The sequence below is a fragment of the Chanos chanos genome, chromosome 1, assembly GCF_902362185.1.
Source record: "Chanos chanos chromosome 1, fChaCha1.1, whole genome shotgun sequence".
In the NCBI taxonomy this organism is placed as follows: Eukaryota; Metazoa; Chordata; class Actinopteri; order Gonorynchiformes; family Chanidae; genus Chanos; species Chanos chanos.
In genome coordinates this window covers 59,355,405-59,376,579 of record NC_044495.1, presented here as the reverse complement: position 1 = coordinate 59,376,579, position 21,175 = coordinate 59,355,405, and the positions used below count along the sequence as shown (strand labels likewise).

The window sequence follows — 21,175 nt, the reverse complement described above, 5'->3', positions numbered from 1 at the left end:
GGCACAAAATCGGTATATTTTTATGCAAACAGAAACTGGAAGTGAAGGAAATGTTTTACTTTTACAAATATGAAAACAATTATTACATTGCTTTCAGAATGAATATTTTCCCCAAGTGACGAGGATGAATTTATTCTAAAAAAAAAAAAAAAACAGTAAGCCTACTTCGGCTGTTGTGACTGAAGCCGTTTCTCAATATGCGTTCTTCTCTGTACTTGCGTTCTTGTGGACTTGTGAAACGTCATCAGTCACAGCTGAAGTACTGTTCCATTTCAAAGTTCACATCTAGCCAAGAACAGATCAAATACCCAGAAGTGTTCTCAATTCATGGGCTTTATCAAGGATGCGTCTGGAGGTGACTTGTGTGAACTTGGGGAGTCAAGTTTCCCAGAATGCATTTCACCCAACTTTCACAAAAATAACGGCAATGGCGGCAGGCGATCTAGCACATAACTGTAAGTTTCGTATTATGACTGTTGTTCTGACACCAAATGCACCAAATTTAAGATTTTTCAGGTGAGAAATTAATATTTCAGAATTCGAATATGGGTCAGTTACGCCTCCCTGAAAGTCCTAAATGTTCGGAGATTTCACATTTACTAGCGGACTGAGCTAGCTAGCTCCAGAGCCTCTAGCCAGCAAGAATGCTGCTGTTTCAAATGCAGTTTGAGCATACTACGTCCTCCCGCGTCAAAGGGACTCCCGAGTTGAACTTGCGAGACCGAATTCTCAAGAACGGGAGTACAGCTTGAAATCTTATGAGGCTGCAGGCACCGTTGTGCGTAAAACGCGAGAGGGAACGAACCCTTTTTACGCGAGAGAGATCCAGTTACCAGGCGAGAAAAATCTGGGTAGCCCGGGGAATTGAAGCCCTCTACGGGAAGGTTCAATGGTCAGCACACGTGAATGAAAGTTGCTTGTGAGAGAATGAAAGTAGCTGGCAAGAGAGATCTAGTGGACCGCGCACGCGAATGAAAAGTAGCAGCTATCTAGATTTAATTCTTGAAAATATCTCAGTATGTCGTTGCCACAACTCATATGGAAACAAAGTAGAACACAGAGAAATTACTTACTCCCATATTTACACGTGTAGCCAGTTAGTAAGGACAATTAGTGGAGCTGTAACTTATGATTTTGATTGCTCATGGAGAAGCGAAGTGGGTTACGTGAATGGACCCAGGAAATGGAATGTCCCAGTCGTGTTACCATTGGCATTTACAAACTCAACCCAAGAGGCTGGTAACATGCAGCTATACAGCCTTATCAAGAAGAAAAAATCAAAATAGCATGCAGTAAATACTGCCGTGGTACACAGTATGCGGTTTCGAATACAGCCAAAAGCTATTATCATAAGCAACCTGCTTGTGCCCCAAGCATGAGACTACCATTTTGCTGAGCAGGTCTTCTCTATCAACCCACGCTAGTCATTTGGTAAATTATTTTGATTTTATACAGTTTCATTGCCCTTTTAGCAAGTGTACAATAATGAATATGTGCAAAAAAAACCCCACTGAAATAAAAGAATTTGTTGTAATTTATTAATTAGGTCATTATCAACCTATAATTGTCATCAGCATGGTCATGATCATCATTATTACATTACCTAGCTATTCATATTAATTCACCTGGTAAATCAACAGAAATTAACTGGCTAGTTAGCTAGGTAACTGGTTTGAAGCTACCTGGATTGCTGCTACTTTTAATTCGCGCGCTCTGTCGAATGGACAACGTGTGGTCTACTGGATGCATGCGCTGTTCATTGGATCTCTCTTGCCAGCTACTTTCATTCTCTCTCTCAGGCAAGTTTCATTTGCGCACGCTGACCATTGGACCTGCCACTAGAAGGCTTCTATCCCTCTCGCGGGGTTTCAATTGCTCTCGCGGGCTAACCGGAACTCTCTCGCGCTAAAAGGGTTCGCACGACTTTTGTCCACAACAGTGCCTCATAAAATCTCGCCATGGGAGTCAATTTAGGCAGTGGGAGAGCCTGTTGCTAACAAAATCGAGTAGATTGCGAATGACCGTGTCAACCCGATCATGTGTATATAGCACAAGAAGCTTTGACTTACATGTACTGAACAAAGAGTGATGGGTCCACTTTCCGGTTTTGTCCTAGCAAATATGTAAGAAATTGGCAAGAGAATGTGAGCAGCTCAGACAGTCTGCCGAGCCATCTTGTTTTGTTTTGGCACGTTCAGCAGTGTTTGATTATGCATTGCGCAGGATGTGATGTTTCGGGTCCCAGGACTGGAACCACCGAAACAAATGATTTGGGTTCGATGTCGTTCACCTCCGTGTTTTAAAACACAGATGTTTCGTCTGACATCTGTTTCGTCATGCGCAAAATCGAAACTCCCGCCTTAACTATAACTAAATACATTTCTGCAACGAATTTGTCCATAAATATTACAACATTCCGTCACCAGAGATAACCCTATCCATAATACTGGTCAAGTGTTCCGAGCTCAAACACTGAAAATGTTACTATTCAAAATACACAATGAAACTCAAAAGGCTTTCAGCTCACAAAGCGACGATCGCCATTTTCTAGTAATGCCGCCGTATGCGGCTCTACACTCTTTCGTACACTAGATATCCTCATTCAATTAAGTGAATAACAATTAGTGCAAGCAACCAACTGGTGTCATAGCATCTCGATCCTGGTTAAAAGGTGAAGATGGAAAATGTGCTGTACCCAGTGCTTATGATGAGTTGACATTGATGGAAGGGAATGAGTACGCTGTTAGCTGGATACTTCTCTGACTTGTCACATTTTTTGCAGTGGTGGAGTATAAGATCGCAGACATGGGCCAAATAAAACACTGTCTGGCGCCCAAGATTGATGAGGAGTCTTTGTAGGAGTGAGCATATAGAGCACACAGCCGATGGAGTTGCATTTATAAATCACTTGGTCTGTTTCTTTACATTTCTTACAAAATAATGGTTTTTTTGTAGTCTTAAGTTTATTTAGTTTGAAACAAACAAAAAAATGTCGCTTTCTGAGCTCTGGGGTTTTACAACTTACAGTTTGGTATTTTGCAGACACTTTTAAACGAAAGTGACTTACAATTAGTGCATCAGCCAGGTCCTGGGCGTGGTTTGTGACTGACATTTTGGGCGGAAGCAACAAAAATTACTCGATGTAAACGATAAACCGAAGTAACAACAATTGCTTGCTGTAAACGATAAATGTCAGTCAAATTTATCAAAATATTCGGGCAGATTAGTCACGTCACTTGACTTTATGTTGTTCCCTGCGCGGGGTAACGTCAGACTCCGACCTGAGTAGCAGCTTGTACTTGTAATGAAATGTAAATTCACACAATGCCAGGAAAATGGCGATTTAATCATGTCTGGCTTCAAACCGCACAGCTTGTCATTAATTTAAGTTAAAATACACTGTTTTAAATGCGGACATGGATTTTTATTCTTATTTTTCATGTATACACAGATGTTTCAGAGAATGTATGGTCATGAACATTTGCCTCAAAGGCATGGAAAAGTCATGGAAATTTATTGGTAAAAATGTGTATGAACCCTGTATAGCCAGCGTATGAGAGTACCAGAGTGTTTTTAAAGCATTAACACACACACAGATATATAGCACATACATGTAGCCCTGTAACTGGCACCCTAAAAAGTTAATACTGCATTTGTTAAACCAAACGTAGAACCGGTAAAAGGGATTACAGTCTCAGGGAGCAGTGGGGAGGTGAACATGAAAATCGGATGTCCCCTCTAGCAAGGCTCTGTCTGTCTTTCCTCTGGGCCTGTTTTTTGTTTTGTTTTGTTTTTGTCTCTTCTCCCTCATTCCCTTATCCGTCCTTTATTCTCTCCTTCCTTTCTCTTGATCTCCATCCTTTCCTCTTCTCTGTCTGCTTTTCCATCTAGGCCTGTTAGTCATCCATCGCTTCATTAGTATCTTTCAGTTTGTGTGTGAGTCTCTGAGAAACACTGGTAGCCTCCCTCTCTCTCTCTCTCTCTCTCTCTCTCTCGCTCTCTCTCTCTCTTTGTCTCTCTCGCTCTCTCTCTCTCTCTCTCTCCCTCTCTTTAAACTCATTCACCTTACTCCCTCACTCTCTCAGTCTCTCTTAAACTGAATTTTAGAGTGGAGTGTTCTTCACAGGCAAGAATGGACTAGTGTCATTATTAGTGAAATGCTTTGACAGACAACAGCAAATGCCACGCCTAATTATTTCACAAACAAACAACAGCCAATAAACACTCAGAGAAGCTGTGAAAAATCAAGGACACAACAAGCACTAGATAGAAACAGCTCTGTCAGATTCATTTTCCTGTTTTTTTTCCTGAGCACTCCTGCCTTCTCTCCCCTCTTCCTGTCTCTCTCTCACTCTTCCTCCCTTTCTCTCTCTCTCTCTTTCTCTTTTCCCCTCTCTCCCTCTCTCAGCCCTGTCAATCTACTCACAGTTTTGCGCTGGATGCTGTGGATAGCCTAGTGCACTGTGGTATTCTTGTGATGGAGGAGGTAACTCACTCACATGCGTGCAAACACACACACACACACACGCACATGCACAAACACACACACACACACACATACACACACACACACACATAGTGAAAAAGAAATACACACTCCAGCTTGCATTGGAAAAAATCCTAGTCTGGTAAACGTATGGAGACTGGCATCAGACCTGTTAAGACAACACTATCATCCTGCAGACTGTTCAATAGTGCTCAAGTCTCTGTCCTATTAGTCATCTTTATATACACACACACACACACACATACGAACAAGCAGTGTATATATATGTGTGAGCATGTGTATACATGTAGGTCTGTGTGTGTGAAGATTCCCAGAGATGAGCCAGTGTGTGATCTCTGGAGGAGGCATGACATGCTGAGTTGGAAAGCAGCCAGTGACTCTGACCACAGCAGTGACTCCAACTGTGAAGAACCAGACACGCAGTTCTACAAGGTATACGCGCCACACACACACACGCACACACACATACACTCATAACCTTTCACACACACAGTTTGACAGAATTGTCAAACCTGGGACAAACACTCTCTTATAAACGTCTGTGTTCCATCATGACATCATGACACGGGCGTTATTCATATTGTTATTTTCCTGACGTAAACAGACTCAGGTATAATGGTATTAATGTTTTGATGCAGAATCTCTAACATGTTTTTGCTACAAGCTTAAATTTTTTTTTTGTAATAATGTTATCATTTCTGTGTGGCATGGAAATTGTGGTGTATACATGTTCAGCAGCTCTGAGCCCAACTTACCCCTCTCCTCTCCTCACCTCCTCATTCCTCTCCTCTCCATTACTCTCCTGTCCACTACTCTCTACTCCTCTCCTCTCCTCTTCATTCTTCTACTGATCTCCTCTCCCGTCCTCTCTGCTGAAGCTGAGCCAGCCGTCCCAGTGCCCTGAGCTGCTGTTTTTCCTCTGCAATTTGATGAGTGTCCATGTGAGGGCGCTGTGCTGGACTGTGAAGGGAATACATCTCCTCTCGAAAACCTCTCCCACGTACTCGTCACACACACACATGCACGCGTGCCCGCATACATACACACCTACATGCAAAGCATTGTCTTTGCAACAACCCATATATATGTGTGTGTGTGTGTGTGTGTGTGTATGTAAAAGATAAAAATGTCTATTTTGTAAATGTATATAATGATTTTATTTATATGTATTTATGAATATTGTATTTGTGTATTGTGAAAAGTGTGAGCCTTATCAAAAATCCGCTCCTTAAGTTTTATATAATAAACTGCATTACTGTGTCCCATCACTACGTGGCAGTGTTGACACTTTCCTCATCCGCACTCCAACGACGCACTGACTCATTTCATTCACTACGGCCGTATCGACACATTCACATCAAACCACGCACAGCGCAGTGAAAAGGCAGGATGTGTTCAGCAGGAGTGGTTTATGATTAAAGATTAAATCATGTCCTTTCACCTTGTCGATACTTTGAAATCTTTTGGTCAGCAGAAATGCGTCTTACTGGACAAGTTCAAACTTTGGGTACTTTACAAAATAAGGCGTGGCATTGTAGGATTGTTTCTACAAAATGGATTTTCCTCTCACACAATATCGAAATCAGATTCCCCCTCTGAAGAACAATGTCATAATGAACCCACTAATAATGACCCTCGAAATTTAAAGCATATTTTTCAATCAAATAAGTCAATCAATGTAAAAGTGATTGAATTGCATCAATCTGTCATTTTTTAAGATTTGAGGGCTGAGGGCTGTTCAGCACAGCTCACGGCATGTAAGCGGGACCAAGCACCTGCTCCCTGCGAAGTCCTCTGTGATGTTTTTGCCTCTTCGCCACTGTCCTCATCATCAACTGCAGACTGCTTAAATAAATCCGTTTATCATAGCACACTTTGCGGCGTCAGCCAGCGAAGACTTTTTCTTTCTTTGGCGCACCTTCTCTGCACCGCCGTCCGCGGCTTTTCTCTTTCTATCCATGTTTCGGCAACAAGTGCTACATATTTTTAACGAGTGATAGATACTAGCTGCCCGAGGGCTCGATACTTTCAGTTGTGATGGCAGCTGCTACCTGTTATTGCGGATCGCACTGGCCATGAGGCTGCAACTAAGATGACGTGTTGAATATCTGTGTACAGTATGGGCTATAATGCCGGGGTCTGGAAAAAAGACCGGCCCATCGGAAATTTCTGAACTTCCCGATGGCCAGTCCGCGCCTGATACAACATTACTGTGTCTGAAAATAGGTTCCATAGTTTACATTCGTAACATAGTGAAATGTTTACAAATAAAAATGGTCACTCTTGTGTGGAATAAACATCCAAATCCTGATTTTTCTTGATTTTAAAAGAGAAAATATTAGTTTCATATCATTTACTAAACCAACTCTTATGTAGTAGATGACTCAGTAGCTCCTATCTTTCTGTGATTCCAAAGCATGGACTTGGATCAAATATACACTGTGTGAAAGTGTATGTTGGTCAAACAAACCATATCAGTAAATCACTCAAAACAGCCACATACATTTGTTCATTCACAAAGAGCAGTCCGTAAATTGTGTTGCCACGTAACCAGGCCCTTACACGTTATTCTAAAATAATGTTATTGTCATTCCACAATTACTCGTTACCAGATGCAGGCCAACTGTGTTACACCTGCACGTCTTCTTACGAGGATGAACCAAGGAGGGAAATTTAATGATGTCTTCATGAGGGGTTGCACGAGTGGTTAATTTTACAACTCGAGTACTCCTTTCCTGAAAAACTCGACACCTCGGTGCCGGGCTGCGGGGGGTACTGCTGCATCAGTTAAAAGACTGTGCAACTATAATGCGCTTGGTCCCGGCGCATAGGGCAAAGCATAAAATTTACGACATGATATGAAGACAACACTTAGTTTTACCTTACGAAATGGTGAAGTATAGATGATAGCGACGATATTTTAAGGTTATTGTTACCAACATTCTACAGTAGTGCAAACTACAGTGGGTTAAACCCAGGTAAATTTGAAAACGCGTAATTATTTGTCCGTTAAATGTTCTTACTGTGTTTAGATATAGCAGCTTGTTTTTTGCCTGGTCATGATTAGTAAGCCTAACCGACTTAAAAATGAAATTATTTTGTCATATTTGCTTGCACCTAACTTTTAACAAGATTAATTTGTTTAGCCGCGCGTTAGTAGCTTATTCTATTACAGACTCGATGTTAGAACCATCCCTGAGAAATCCGTCCACAACTAACAAATGTTGCACGTTTATTTCATTACAACGTCATCTGGGAAATACAATTTGCACAGTGAAATACAACCACAAAGCAAACAGACAATCGATTCACCCTTTTATGCTATTTAACGCCATCGTTGCTCATGTTTACCAAGGACTCTAACTGGAAACTGAGTACGCGTGAGGTCTAGCATCACGTGATTAGAGAGTACTGGACGATGATGTAGAAACTCGAGCATTGATGTAATTGTCGAGTATTTGAATGCTCGAGTACTCTGTGCAACCCCTAGTCTTCACTAAAATACTTCAAAAGTGTTGTTATCCTTTTGCAACACTTTTGAAACAGATGTTCCAGAATGATAATAAGACTGTTGGACTCCCACATGTGTCCGAAGCGTTTGTGGGACTCCAACAGACCCAATGTGGAATAACAGTTTTCTGTTAAGAATTGAAATTAGAGTGTATAGGCGGTGTGTGCCCGCAGCCCTTTTGTTGTCAGAAATCGTTACAAACTGTTTAGAAACGGTTGGAATTTTTTAAGAGAGCAAACAAATCTTTTGACCATCACCGTCACTAACAATGTCATGTTACTTTTATTTTTCGATTTTATTTGTATATACGTATGATTAGGGACACTGCTAGAAATGTTGGGCCCTATGAAAGAATATAATAATACTTGGGACAGTAATAATAATAGTGTTCTATGAGGGCCCCCCTGTCAGTGCTGATACCAGTGTTTAATTAATAAGCTGCATGCCTCGCTGTGTGGAAGAGACTGGGATCACTCTTTTATGTGTAAGGCAACATCAGATTTGACTTAAACATTGCTTTCCTAACTTTGTAAAACAAAATGTATAAATACATATATAGAAATTTACTGAACTGTTATTTATTATTAAGATATATCCATGACGGCTAACTGTATTATGTTTCCAAATGTTCAATCAGGTGGCGGAAGCTCTCGTTTTCAATGGCTGTCAGGGGTTGCTCATCCACAGCAATGAATTCCAGAACCTTTTCTGTTAATTTTGTGGATTTCACACTATCACTGGGAAGTTTCTAGCGTCTTTGAAACGTACCTGTCAAAGTTAACAGCTTCTTCCAATTGTCCCCAGTTTTTTGTTTGGTTGAACTCGTCATGTTCTTTGGCATGATGCTACTGGAGGTGTTTGATTAAACTGGTTGTGTTATATTTTGCAGTGCTACCACCACCCCTCGAAACACTGGCTGTGCAGATATTGCAAGAAGCCGTAGAACTTGTTGGCGTTGCAAGCGTGAAACACCTCCAAACTGCTGACCCTTTTTGTTAGCTCCCTCCATGCTATGTTAACTCTCCCTCTAGCAAAATGTACCGTCTCCTGTCGCACGGCTGGCGCATAATGTAGTTCGTGCACGTAGATGTAAACATAGACCAGTGAACGCTGGGATAGGCTCCAGCACTCCCCGTGACCCTAATTAGGTCAAGTGACCTTGAGAATGAATGAATGAATGAAGTTAAATTGAATAGATTGGCTCCGGTGACACCAATACCCGATCCAGCTATTTGAGTCAGTGCCGGACCAATATCCGATATCAGTATCAGATCGGTGTGTCCCTAAAAGGAGGAATTTTGTTTATTGTGAATTAGCAGTCAATTTCCCTGGGGCTCAGGGAAACAGAGAATAGCAGGCTTCAAGTGATTTTCTACGATTTGTGGCACAATGCTGTGGATCAGGGTTGTCTGAAACAACCATGGTAGAAACTTTATGACAGTAGGGCAACCGTAAAACTGTTTGTCGAAAGAACATGTTTGTCAACATCCAAAAATCTCCCGTTTTATGGTCTTTGAATATTGACATTGCCGCTCCCATTCCTCCTTTTCCTGATAAGAGACCATTAAGTAATGGTTCCTGTATGACTTCTCAGTAACAATTTTCATCATTATATTACTCACACTAAAGTAGGACAACAATTTCTCTGTTGATTTAGCCTCCAGTACTAATTCCTCCTGACTTTCTAGTCAAGTCTGGGAATGACAAACAAATTGCTGTTGGCTGATCTGGAAGATCCAGAAAAAACACAATTATGGTGCTACGGCAGAGAGGTGTAAGACCTTAAAGACAGTTGAAAAGATTCATAATAATTTTAAAATGAAATCTGAAAGACTTAGATAACTGATGAAGATATTTAAGTGTCAATATAAAGCAGCATTTTGAATGTGTGGAAAATTGGCAACTGCTCTCGTACAGGCCAGATAAAAGAATGTCAAAGTAGTCCAGTCTTGCTGACTCAAATGCTTTTATGAGTTTCTCACTGCTGGGGTCAGTCGACGTGTCAGTGTTACAGAGGTGATAGTAAGCTGCTGATGTGTTTTTTAAAACTAATATCACTACCAAAAACATCTCCCCACATCTCAATGTGGCTTTCGGCCTTCAGGGACAAAGAATCTAGATACATCACAGAATCTTCCCTCAGCACTTCATTCCCAATGACCAGAACCTCTGTCTTAGCTTTATTCAATTACAGGAAGTTCAGTCACATCCACAAGGGAATATTATCTATGCATTCAAGCAGAGAACTGATGGACCTGTGGGCATTAGGTGCCAGGGACTAGTAAAGCTGCATGTCTTCTGCATATCGCTGGAAGGAAATCTTGTATTTATCAATTATACTGGCCAAAGGAAGCATGTCAAGTTTAAATAACAATGGCCCCAGAATTTAGCCCTGGGGAACACCACATGGTAAGCTTAGATGAATGAGGAAATGAGTACATAATGAAACATAACATTCACGACCAGTGAGGTATGAACCAGTTGAAGACTGAGTCAGAAAGTAATGGTATAGCAGTAAAAACAATAAAGTGATTATGGAGCAATAAAAAAAAACCTTTTGGTCAAATTTGATGTAAAAGAGATTCTGTGCTTTCAGGGTAATTACGCTAGTTTGGAAAGATGTGTTATGCGTTCAAGACCTCTGTTCTACTGAAATCCATGCCAAATGAAAACATCTCCACACAATAGATACAGAGTACAGAATAGCTTAAAAGCTGAAGGACCCACTGTTAATCCAGTCCAAAATATCACCTCTCTCTCTCTCTCTCTCTCTCTCTCTCTCAGACATATGCACTAGCACATATGTTTCTATAATGGTTTTGGTCTATATGTGAATGTAGTTTTCCACACACATATAAGTGTTTAAATATTAATATAAAACAATATTTTTATAAGTATTACTGTATAAAGAATAACAGAAAAATCTACAATGATTTGCAGACTCGTTCTAACTCATAATGAAACCAAAAGTATTACTATGGTGTACATGAGAAAAATCTGGCTTTCTTTGCCTGTATTACAAGCATACGTGACCTAGCCATAAATAAATATCTAATAAGTATCTCACTGAGAAAGCAGCTTTTTGGAGCAGCTCCAAAGTTCAAGGACAAATAGACATACATTTCTGAGGGAAAAATGCTCCCGCCAGAATTCTAAATGGGACATGCATGAAAGAAAAAAAAACTATATCAACATTGTAAAATCATAATGAGCCAAGACTTTGTACCCCATGTTTTATGTGTAATCATTTTCAGGATTTTATAGTCCCTATTATATTTTATATTCTGTTGTTACACAAATCTCTTGATATATCACATTTATTTATCATCTGTTTTGGTGCTTACAAAAGACAAAAAGACTTGTTTTTTATTTTAAAGACCTGTTTCTTAATTCCTCATGTGTTGCATAAAGCATTCTCTTTCTTCCTTTCTTTCTTTCTTTCTTTCTTTCTGTCTTTCTTAATTTCTTTCTCTTCTTCTCCTTCTTCTTCTTCATCTTCTTTTTCTTCTTCTTCTCCTTCTTCTTCCAGTTTTTCACAGTTGTTTACACTTGTTCTCTGAATCTGTGGGAGTTTCAGAACAATAAATTGTGAGTGGTCGATGAAACAGTTGCTTACTAGAGGAGCCCAATGGAAACTCACGTTGTTCCAGATGACAGCATACCTGGGCTGCTCTGGTCCACCCTTCTGCTAGTCAGGAGTGAGGATGCCATGTAGCGTGTCCAGGAATGTGAGGTGACGGGCGGCGTTGTAGGGACCAAGGTTGGCATGGCAATGGAGGATGCCCCTATCCCCATCTTTTGGCTAGGTTAAAGCCAGCCTCATCAATAATAATATAAACTTGCTGAATCACAGCAGCATCCACCTCCACGGCTCTCTGAAACAGACGACAAGATGAGATAGACCTGGAGAAGACAAGGTGAAGCACGATACAATACGAACTCATTCGCATATGCACACATTCGCTCGCCGACGGCATCATTTCAAACTGCGACAACAGACAACAACAACAACAGGCAAAATAGATATAGTTTTGATTTCTTCTTCTTCTTCGTCTTCTTCTTCTTTTAATTTCCGACAGACTGGGCATGGGAAGTGCATGCCTCCCGCCGATTGAAAACAACAATGTTTAACGTGAAAAAGCTTAACATGGCTTAATGTTGCAAAACTGCGATCAATGATCACCAGATTTCTCTTGTTAGAAACGCCTCCTCCTGTCCAAAAATCTAAATCTAAATCCCAATCGAAATGGTCGTTATCTCACGATAAGCGTTTTCCTCTCCACTGACGGCCATTACAAGGAAATAGCTTAACATGCCTTGATGTCCCAAAACAGCAATCACTGATCACCAAATTCGTCTGACATCTCACATGTTATAAGCACTATTTCTAATTAAAAAAAGCAAAAGTGAAATTCAGTTAAATTCACATTAACTAGGTGGACTTTTGGTTCATTTCATCTTCATTGACACTGCATTTATTGCATGAGCGCAGTTACACACACACACACACACACACACACAGCCAAGGATTGTAAAACAAGGCTGTCAAAGTGAAAGTATAAAGCTGGTTAGTTTCATTATGACTGGTGGCAGTGCTGTCTCTTGCTGATGATGCATGTCGGAAAATGTTTGATAAATTTCTCACTGAAGTTGAATCAGATAAGTCGAATCTACACATGGCCATGCATTTTTGCCATATCATACATCATTATCTGACAACAGGCTTTTTGCACAGGGTTTTTATAATGTTTGTGGCAGCGCTGACGAAAATGCAAATCGGGATGATTTAAAAAAAAAAAAAAGATAAGGCAGATACAAATGCGTACACACACACACACACACACACACACACACACACACACACAGACACACACACACACACACACACACACACACAGACATACACGCATACACACACACACACACACACACAGACATACACGCATACACACACACACGCACGCACACACACACACACACACACACACACATACACACACACACTAAAGCAGACTTCAGATAACAAACCCACGAGGTTTGACTGCAGACCAGTCGCTGTCAGAGAATATGGAATGTCCCAGATGAAAGTACTTCCTGTTTCCTGCCCACTTTTGACTGCCCATCCTCACATGTTATAAGCATTATTTCTATATAAAAAAAAGCAAACATGAAATTCAGTGAAAGGGGTAACGTGTTGGAAATGATTTACGTGTTTATTCGCATATAAAGCGGGGAAGTGAGATCTGATCTCAAGCAGTCATTTGAGACACGGATTTTAAAGCCAGGTGTAAATGGACACACTTAGAGCTGTCCACTTGTGATCGGATCACCAAAATCAGATCTTAATGCAAGGTGTAAACAGGGCCTCAGTTCTGCAGAAGATCCAAAATTATGATAAGATTGGTTACATTAAGGGGCGGCACGGTGGCGCAGTGGGTAGCGCTGTTGCCTCACAGCAAGAAGGTTTCGGGTTCGGTTCCTGGCCGGGTGCTCAGGGTCCTTTCTGTGTGGAGTTTGCATGTTCTCCCCGTGTCTGCGTGGGTTTCCTCCGGGAGCTCCGGTTTCCTCCCACAGTCCAAAGACATGCAGGTTAGGTGAATTGGAGACACTAAATTGCCCTTAGGTATGAATGTGTGTGTGAGTGTGTTTGTCTGTGTGTCTGCCCTGCGATGGGCTGGCGACCTGTCCAGGGTGTTTCCCCACCTTTCGCCCTATGTGCACTGGGATAGGCTCCAGCACCCCCCGCGACCCTAATCAGGATAAGCGGCTTAGATAATGAATGAGTGAGTGAGTGAGTGGTTACATTAAGCTAAAATAAGTTAATTTTTCAGTATGAAATGACATTACTGTCACACTGGCCAACAATCCCTGAGTAACATAGGCCTACTGATCTGATGGACTGCAGTACACTACAGTATACATACATAAAGAGCAGTGGCATAGTGCAGATAGTAGGTAACTTACTGGTTCTCATTCCTGAGTGAACTGATGATAGATGCAACCGTGTAGTGGCTCAGGTTGGGCTGCACTCTCTGCCCAGCCTCCCTCATACTCAATGCATGGTTGAGCACATAGTCAACCAGTGTGGCCCTGATCTCATCTAAACCACTGAAATCTCTCTCTCTCTCTCTCTCTCTCTCTCTCTGTCTCTCTCTGTCTCTCTCACAGACATACACAGATACAAACATGCACGGGCAAGAACTAACACAAACATAAATTGCAAAAAAACCCAAATTTTTTGTGTCTTGTACATAAATGTGTTTTTCTACAGATATCTGCACAAGGGTTCTAGGGGGAAAGTCACAAACATGTTGTTTCTTTGTTCAAAATGAAACTAATTTCTAATTTTTATGGTGTTTTATTGCTGTCCGTGTGACTGATTAATAGAAAGCAAATCCATAGTTGGTTATACATTAACTAGGTGGGACTTTTGGTCCATTTCATCATTATTGACATTGCATTTATTGCATGAGTGCACCTACACACACACACACATACACACATACACACACAAACACAGCCAAGGATTGCAAAACAAGGCTGTCAAAGTGAAAGTATAAAGCTGGTTAGTTTCATTATGACTGGTGGCAGTGCTGTTTCTTGCTGATGATGCATGTTGGAAAATGTTTGGTAAATTTTTTACTGAAGTTGAATCAAATAAGTTGAATCTACACATGCATTAGCACATTAGCACATTATACTTCATCATCTGACAACAGGCTTTTTGCACAGTGTTTTTATACTGTTTGTGGCAGCGCTGACGAAAATGCAAATCGGGATGATTTAAAAAACAAAAAAAACAAAAACTAAAGCAGATACAAATGCATTCACACACACACACAAACACATACACACACAAACACACACACACACACACACACACACACACACACCAAAACAGACTTCAGATAACAAACCCACGAGGTTTGGCTGCAGACCAGTAGCTGTCAGATAATACGGATTCTCTCCAATGAAAGTACTTCCAGTTTCCTGCCCACTTTTGACTGCCCATCCTCACTTGTTCTTTTGAGTATAAAAAGGTGTCACACACCTTACAAACCAAAAGTCTTGACATCTTTACATCTTCAATTTCTCAGCTTAAGAGAACTCATAACAATGGAACGACTGACAATGAAGATCAAAGGTCAATTTTCTTTTCCTTGAATAGACACACTGAAAAAAAAAACTAAATAACTCCAGCTAATTTAGTATTTGTGTTGAAAGTGTATTTTGTTTGCTCATGTTGTTACTAAATACTATATGTGTAACTGATGACAAATGAATGTGAGTATCAGTTTGTACAAAGTATTTCATACTAAATGAAGAGTCTGAATGAATGCAGAACAGAGGCGTTAACTCGTGTGCTTGTATAACTGTGCAGTGCACACATGTTGAGAAAGAGTTACTTAGCTGTTACATCTTCCTGTGTTTTCTTAAATGCTAGACACAGCCTGTAAGACAGTGAATGAGTAAAAGGGAGGAGGGATCATGTTCACATTTCTGCTCCCAAAGAGGGCAGAGGACATATCTCATTAACACAGGTAGAGATACACAGTGAATACATAAGAGACACAGTGAACATCTATCATTTGTTCAGTTTGTAGCTTTATTTAATCAGATTGGACAGAGATGGACAGAGATGCCAAATATATTTATGATTTAATGAAGTGGTTTAGTTCAGGAGTTTCCAGTTAAAATTAACCAGGCAGACAAAGAAGAGAACGCAGCTTTTTAAATATGTATGACAGGCAAAGGATGGGACTGATTTTCAGTTTGCTCTTGCATATCCCTCTCTCTCTCTCGCACACACACACACACACACACACACACACATTTCTACTTTGGGCAGAAATAGTGCTCCTTCGTTCTTGGCTGAGGGACCGTCATATTTGTTGACTTAGTCTCCAGCACTAATTTACTCTCTCTCTCTCTCTCTCTCTCCCACTTTAGAGCTGACGAATGGACATAAGTGTGGAGGTCGCTGCCTGGGGCCGTTGACTTTTCACACGGAGGCTGTGGGGAAGCTGGTGACGCTGAGCCAGAACGCTCGTCGCGCGTCCAGAGATGTGTCGTCTCCCAGAGACGGTCTGGTGTTCAGCAACCGTCCTGTGGTCAAGCGAGAAAAAGTGTGTTTGCGTGTGGAGCGCTGTGTGATGGCATGGCACGGCGCCATTCGTGTCGGATTCACCAATGAGCCACCGGAATCTGTAAAACTTACCTCGCTGGACAGTCCTGAACTGACAGACCAACCCGGTATCACAGCCGTGGCAGTGCCTGCAGAAACCTGCTTCCCCGGCTCAAAGATGAAGTTCTGGATTGAAAGCGATGGACTCCTGACTGTCCGAGCGCCCAACGGACTAAAGTACACAGCTCAGAGTGTAAACCTGGACCTCAACCGGCCAGTGTGGGCGATGATTGACGTTTATGGACAGACTGCTACGGTGCTCTTACTGGGTGAGTCCACTGATCCATCGTAGTAGGCTATTAAACGATAAACATATTGCTCTAAACAGCTAATTAGAGTTTAGTTCTAACAGGGCAAACAGTCCTAATTTTTAAATGAGTGTCCGGTTCAACTGTCGTGTTCCAGGCTCAAAGCCTCACACCCCCCCGAACCCGACCGAATGCGGTTACGTGGCAATAACGGACGATCTTGCGAAGAAAATTCAGCTACGGAAGAGAACAGAAAAGACTAGAGAAAACACGAACAACTGTCCTCTTCCCTGCCTTGACAACAGATCCAATACAGGTAGGCCTGAATCACGGACTAGTCCAAGCACATTTTGTTTTCATTATACTGGCTTTTTCATTTTTATTTTTAAGTAACCTAATTTTTTTTTTGATATTGCTCGAAGAAGCGAGAAACTTAATGTTCGTAACCCCTTTATTTTTATTATTTCAGCTTTAACGGCTACTTCACAAAAAAATCAGCTTCAGATCATATTCAACCTGTTTATTTTATTTTATTTTTACTGACCATCTGATTCTGTTGTCATGTTCCAGGTTCAAAGAAGAAAGATCAGATTTTAGGCTCTAGTAAATCGTCGTGCCCTGTTCCTTACATCCCCCCGAACCCGACCGAGTCGGGTTATGTGGACAAAACGAACAAGCCTCTGGAGTGTGGGGAAAACACAAGCCACAGTCATCTTCTATACCCTGAAAACAGAACAAATACAGGTAGGCTGTTGTAGTCCTAAAATATGTGATAACCTCGTTTTGCTGTATTTTTCTGTATTGTCTTGTCCTCTCTTTGGAATACGTGCATCAAACTCTCCCCCTTCTTTATCTCTCCAGAACTGTACATAGAACAAAGCGCAGTGTATGTTTGATAGACTGCCTGAGTGAGCTGTGCTCTATGCGTTTCCACTGCACTGTGACAGTATCTGCAGGAGTTGTGTCGGCCAGAGATCCTGGGGATTCAGCTCACGTTTCAGCTCTAGCGCTAAACAGGTCATGAAAACTGTGAAACCTCTGCCGTCACTGAAAGTGCTCATGGCGGACTGTCTCTGTCAGCAATTCAACTGCTGTTCAGCTTTTGGAATATATCATTATATGTTCACCCTCATCAGTTTTGGTGTGAATAATACCTATGTGTAGGTATATGTATATATGTCAATGATGAAAAAAAAATGTACATTATGTAAATTGTATATGTATACTTAAAGATGTGTGAGACTTGTCAAAAATGTTTTGTATAATAAAGCTGCATTACCATGTGCATCCTTCACTATGTGGAAGTGTTGATACTTTCCCTGGCCCATTATCCACTGTTCTTTTCATTCACTACAGCCATAATGTCAAACACAGTCATATTAAAACACGCAGTGCTGTCAGAAGACAGGGTGTGTTCTGACTGTGTACTTGATATACAGGCTAATCATCCTCAAGACTGAAAACAAAGCTACCAGTCAACTGAATGAATCCATGTTAAACATCAAGGTCATTTCTGAACAACTGAATGTTTTAAATGATTTTAATGATTTTAGTTAAATTATTTCCATTTCTATCCACTATTACAAAGCCTCAGACATCGAAAGTATATTTCTAAAAATGAGGTGCAACAGAAATATCTTTCCGAAAACAATGTGCAACATCACCTAAGGGACATTTCCACATTACACCTTATTATGTACTCACCCCAGCCCCCCCCCCCCCCCCCCCCCCAAAACCCACATATACTCACCCCAACCTCCTCTCACCCCCCAAAAAACAAAATTAATTGTGATGGAGAAGGAAAGAATGACCCTCAGTGATGCTGTTGCTGGTTTGCTCTTCCGGGCCTCGAGGGGGCGCTCTCATGTTGGAGATTTTATCTCCTTAGAAACAGTTTAATGGTTATTCTCCCCGGACAATGGTGACTTTATCTGTCCTGCCTGGATACCTGATTAAGAGTAGATTTATCAACGACTGTTTATTACACTAAAAAAACACTATGGAACAGTAACATTAAATATCAAAATCCTGGCTTTTTTTCCCTTGATTTTAAAAGAACGAGTATTATCTAGTTTCAGATAATGTACTATTTGCCAATTCTTGAATGTTTTGTTTTATATTTATGGATACATTACAATAACATGGAACTTTTCCTTCAAAATTTCTACTGTAGACAGTATTCATTGTACTGAACTGTCAAAAAAGTCATGGATATTCAGTAGATGACTCAGTAGTTCCTATCTTTCTGTGATTCCAAAGCATGGACTTGGATAAAATACATAATGTGTCAAAGTGTATGTTGGTCAAACAAACCATATCAGTCACTCACTCAAAACAGCCATATACCTTCATTCATTTCACAAATCAGTTGGGTTGACAGGTAACCAGTCCCTTACACATTATTCCAAAATAATTCTATTGTCATTACAGAATTATGTGCATGTTACCAGATGCAGGCCAACTGTGTTATAGCCTGCTTGAATATGCATGTCTATGGAATGTTTGACTTCTTCACTTGCAGAAGAAGCGAAATTTAATGGTGTCTTCACTAAAACACTTCACAAGACCTGATATCCTTTTGCAACACTTTTGAAACAGTTCCAGAACGATTATTAGTCTGCTGGACTCCTACATGTGTCCGAAGCGGCGGACACTTCAGGGAGTCCAACAGACCCAGCGTGGAGCTTAGAACAAAAATGCTACAGAACCCGTTTTTTCCTAAATCGGCAATTTAATGTAGAAATTTAAAAGACCTTCGCAATTAATGGAATTCGGAAATGATCTCATCTCAATTTGTTCTTTGTCTGGTTGCTCATTTTAAAGTGTGCAGATTTATGAGGCCGTAAATAAGCTTGACAAATAAGAAAAAAAACCAATCTGACCACTGGTGGCTTTCTGAAGACCACGTGATGGGGAAAAAAAGGTGAACAGATAAGAAGAAAAGCAAGGCATGTGATTTCTTTGAAACGGCTCCTGAGGGATGATGTCATTCAAATCCTCTCTTATCTTGTAGTGGTAGCAGCTTACTGCTGGAATCCTGGCTGGAGAAATACATCACTGAATATTTGATTATACCCATGTTTGTTTACATATGTGACTGGATAACTAAACTTAAAGGCCTAGCTTGGTTCCTGTCCAAGGACTCACTCTTTCCCTCTGTCACTCTATCACTCTCTCTCTCTCCCGTTCCCTTATACATACACTCTCTCTCCCAGTCTCTCATAGAAAACTGACAGACAGAATTTTGTTGGCCTTGTTAATCACATTTCCAAAAAACATAGCATCACCTGTGAGGTTCCACAAGGATCCATTCTCAGACCATTTTTGTTTTATCTGGATATGCTTCCACTGGTTAGGACCACCTGTGATCATGGTGTAGTGAATGCACACAATGCACAGGGGTATTCAGCATTATTTGCAGTTGAGGTTATGAATGCAAATGAACACATGGGTTGCAGAACACGGGTTGCAGTGAGCACATGGACCGCAGTGTTCATTTGTAAACAAGGCCACATGTTCTGCTGTGGAATTTACTTGGGTGTGTTGTGTTAACTGCTGGGTGTGTCTCTGCTGGTTCCTTTTGCTTTGGACTGGACCTGACACAGTCTGACTAATAGAAGGGGTGTATTCCCACTATATCAGTCTTCAACAGAGATCTCAATAAGTGGGACAGAAATAAGTGTCCATTGTTTACGTTCTTAATATAATAAAATGCTAACAAATAAAAATTGTCATTCTTATGTGAAATAAATACCCAAATCCTGGCTTTTTTCTTGATTTTAAAAGAGCAAGGATTATCTAGCTTTGGATAGTGTACTGTTTAAGAATTCTTAAATGTTTTGTTTTTTATCTATGGATACACCACAATACTGTGGAAATGTTCCTTCAAAATTTCTGCTCTAGACAGAATTCATTGTATTGAACTGGCAAAAAGTTACTGATATTCAGTAGATGACTCAGTAGCTCCTATCTTTCTGTGATTCCAAAGCATGGACTTGGATAAAATATACACTGTGTGAAAGTGTATGTTGGTCAAACAAACCATATCAGTCACTCACTCAGAACAGCCACATATATTTGTTCATTTCACAAATCACTCTTATACATTATTCCAAAATAATTCTATTGTCATAACAGAATTATGTGCATGTTACCAGATGCAGGCCAACTGTGTTATAGCCTACTTGAAGAATGTTTGAATTCTTTTTGAATTCTTTTCTAGCGAAGATGAAAGAAGAAGCGAAATTTAATGGTGTCTTCACTAAAACACTTCAAAAGTCTTGATATCCTTTTGCAACACTTTTGCAACACTTTTGAAACAGATGTTCCAGAACGATAATTAGTCTGCTGGACTCCCATATGTGTCCGAAGCGCTTGTCTACTGAACATGTTTGTCAACATCCAAAAATCTCCCGTTTTATGGTCTTTTAAGGTTTTATGGTCCTTTTCCCAATAAGAGAGCATTAAATAACAGCTCCTATACTACTTCTCAATAATAAAACAAAAAAAACGCCATTATGTATCATAACAAGCCAATACTTTATACCCTTTATTTTATGTGTAATCTATTTTATCATTTTATGGTCTGTATTATATTTTATATCCTGTTATTTGTTCTACTTATTGATAGCCTATATCTCTTTATGATCTGTTTATGTTCTTTTAAAAGACCCGTTTTTTTTTTTTTATTTACTTGGGAGTGTTGTGTTAACTGCTGGGTGTGT

The 21,175-nt window shown here is 40.5% G+C and overlaps 1 protein-coding gene across 1 annotated transcript; it reads left to right on the top strand.

The window, feature by feature from the left end:
• Positions 1-644: 644 nt before the first annotated feature.
• Positions 645-17,374, top strand: LOC115805707 (E3 ubiquitin-protein ligase NEURL3-like). Its single transcript, XM_030766378.1, has 7 exons — positions 645-741; positions 2,783-2,855; positions 4,429-4,486; positions 4,814-4,939; positions 15,920-16,472; positions 17,022-17,195; positions 17,313-17,374. Exons 1-7 carry the CDS (start codon positions 645-647, stop codon positions 17,345-17,347), a joined length of 1,116 nt encoding a protein of 371 aa, XP_030622238.1. The 3' UTR covers positions 17,348-17,374.
• The last annotated feature ends 3,801 nt before the right edge of the window (positions 17,375-21,175 follow it).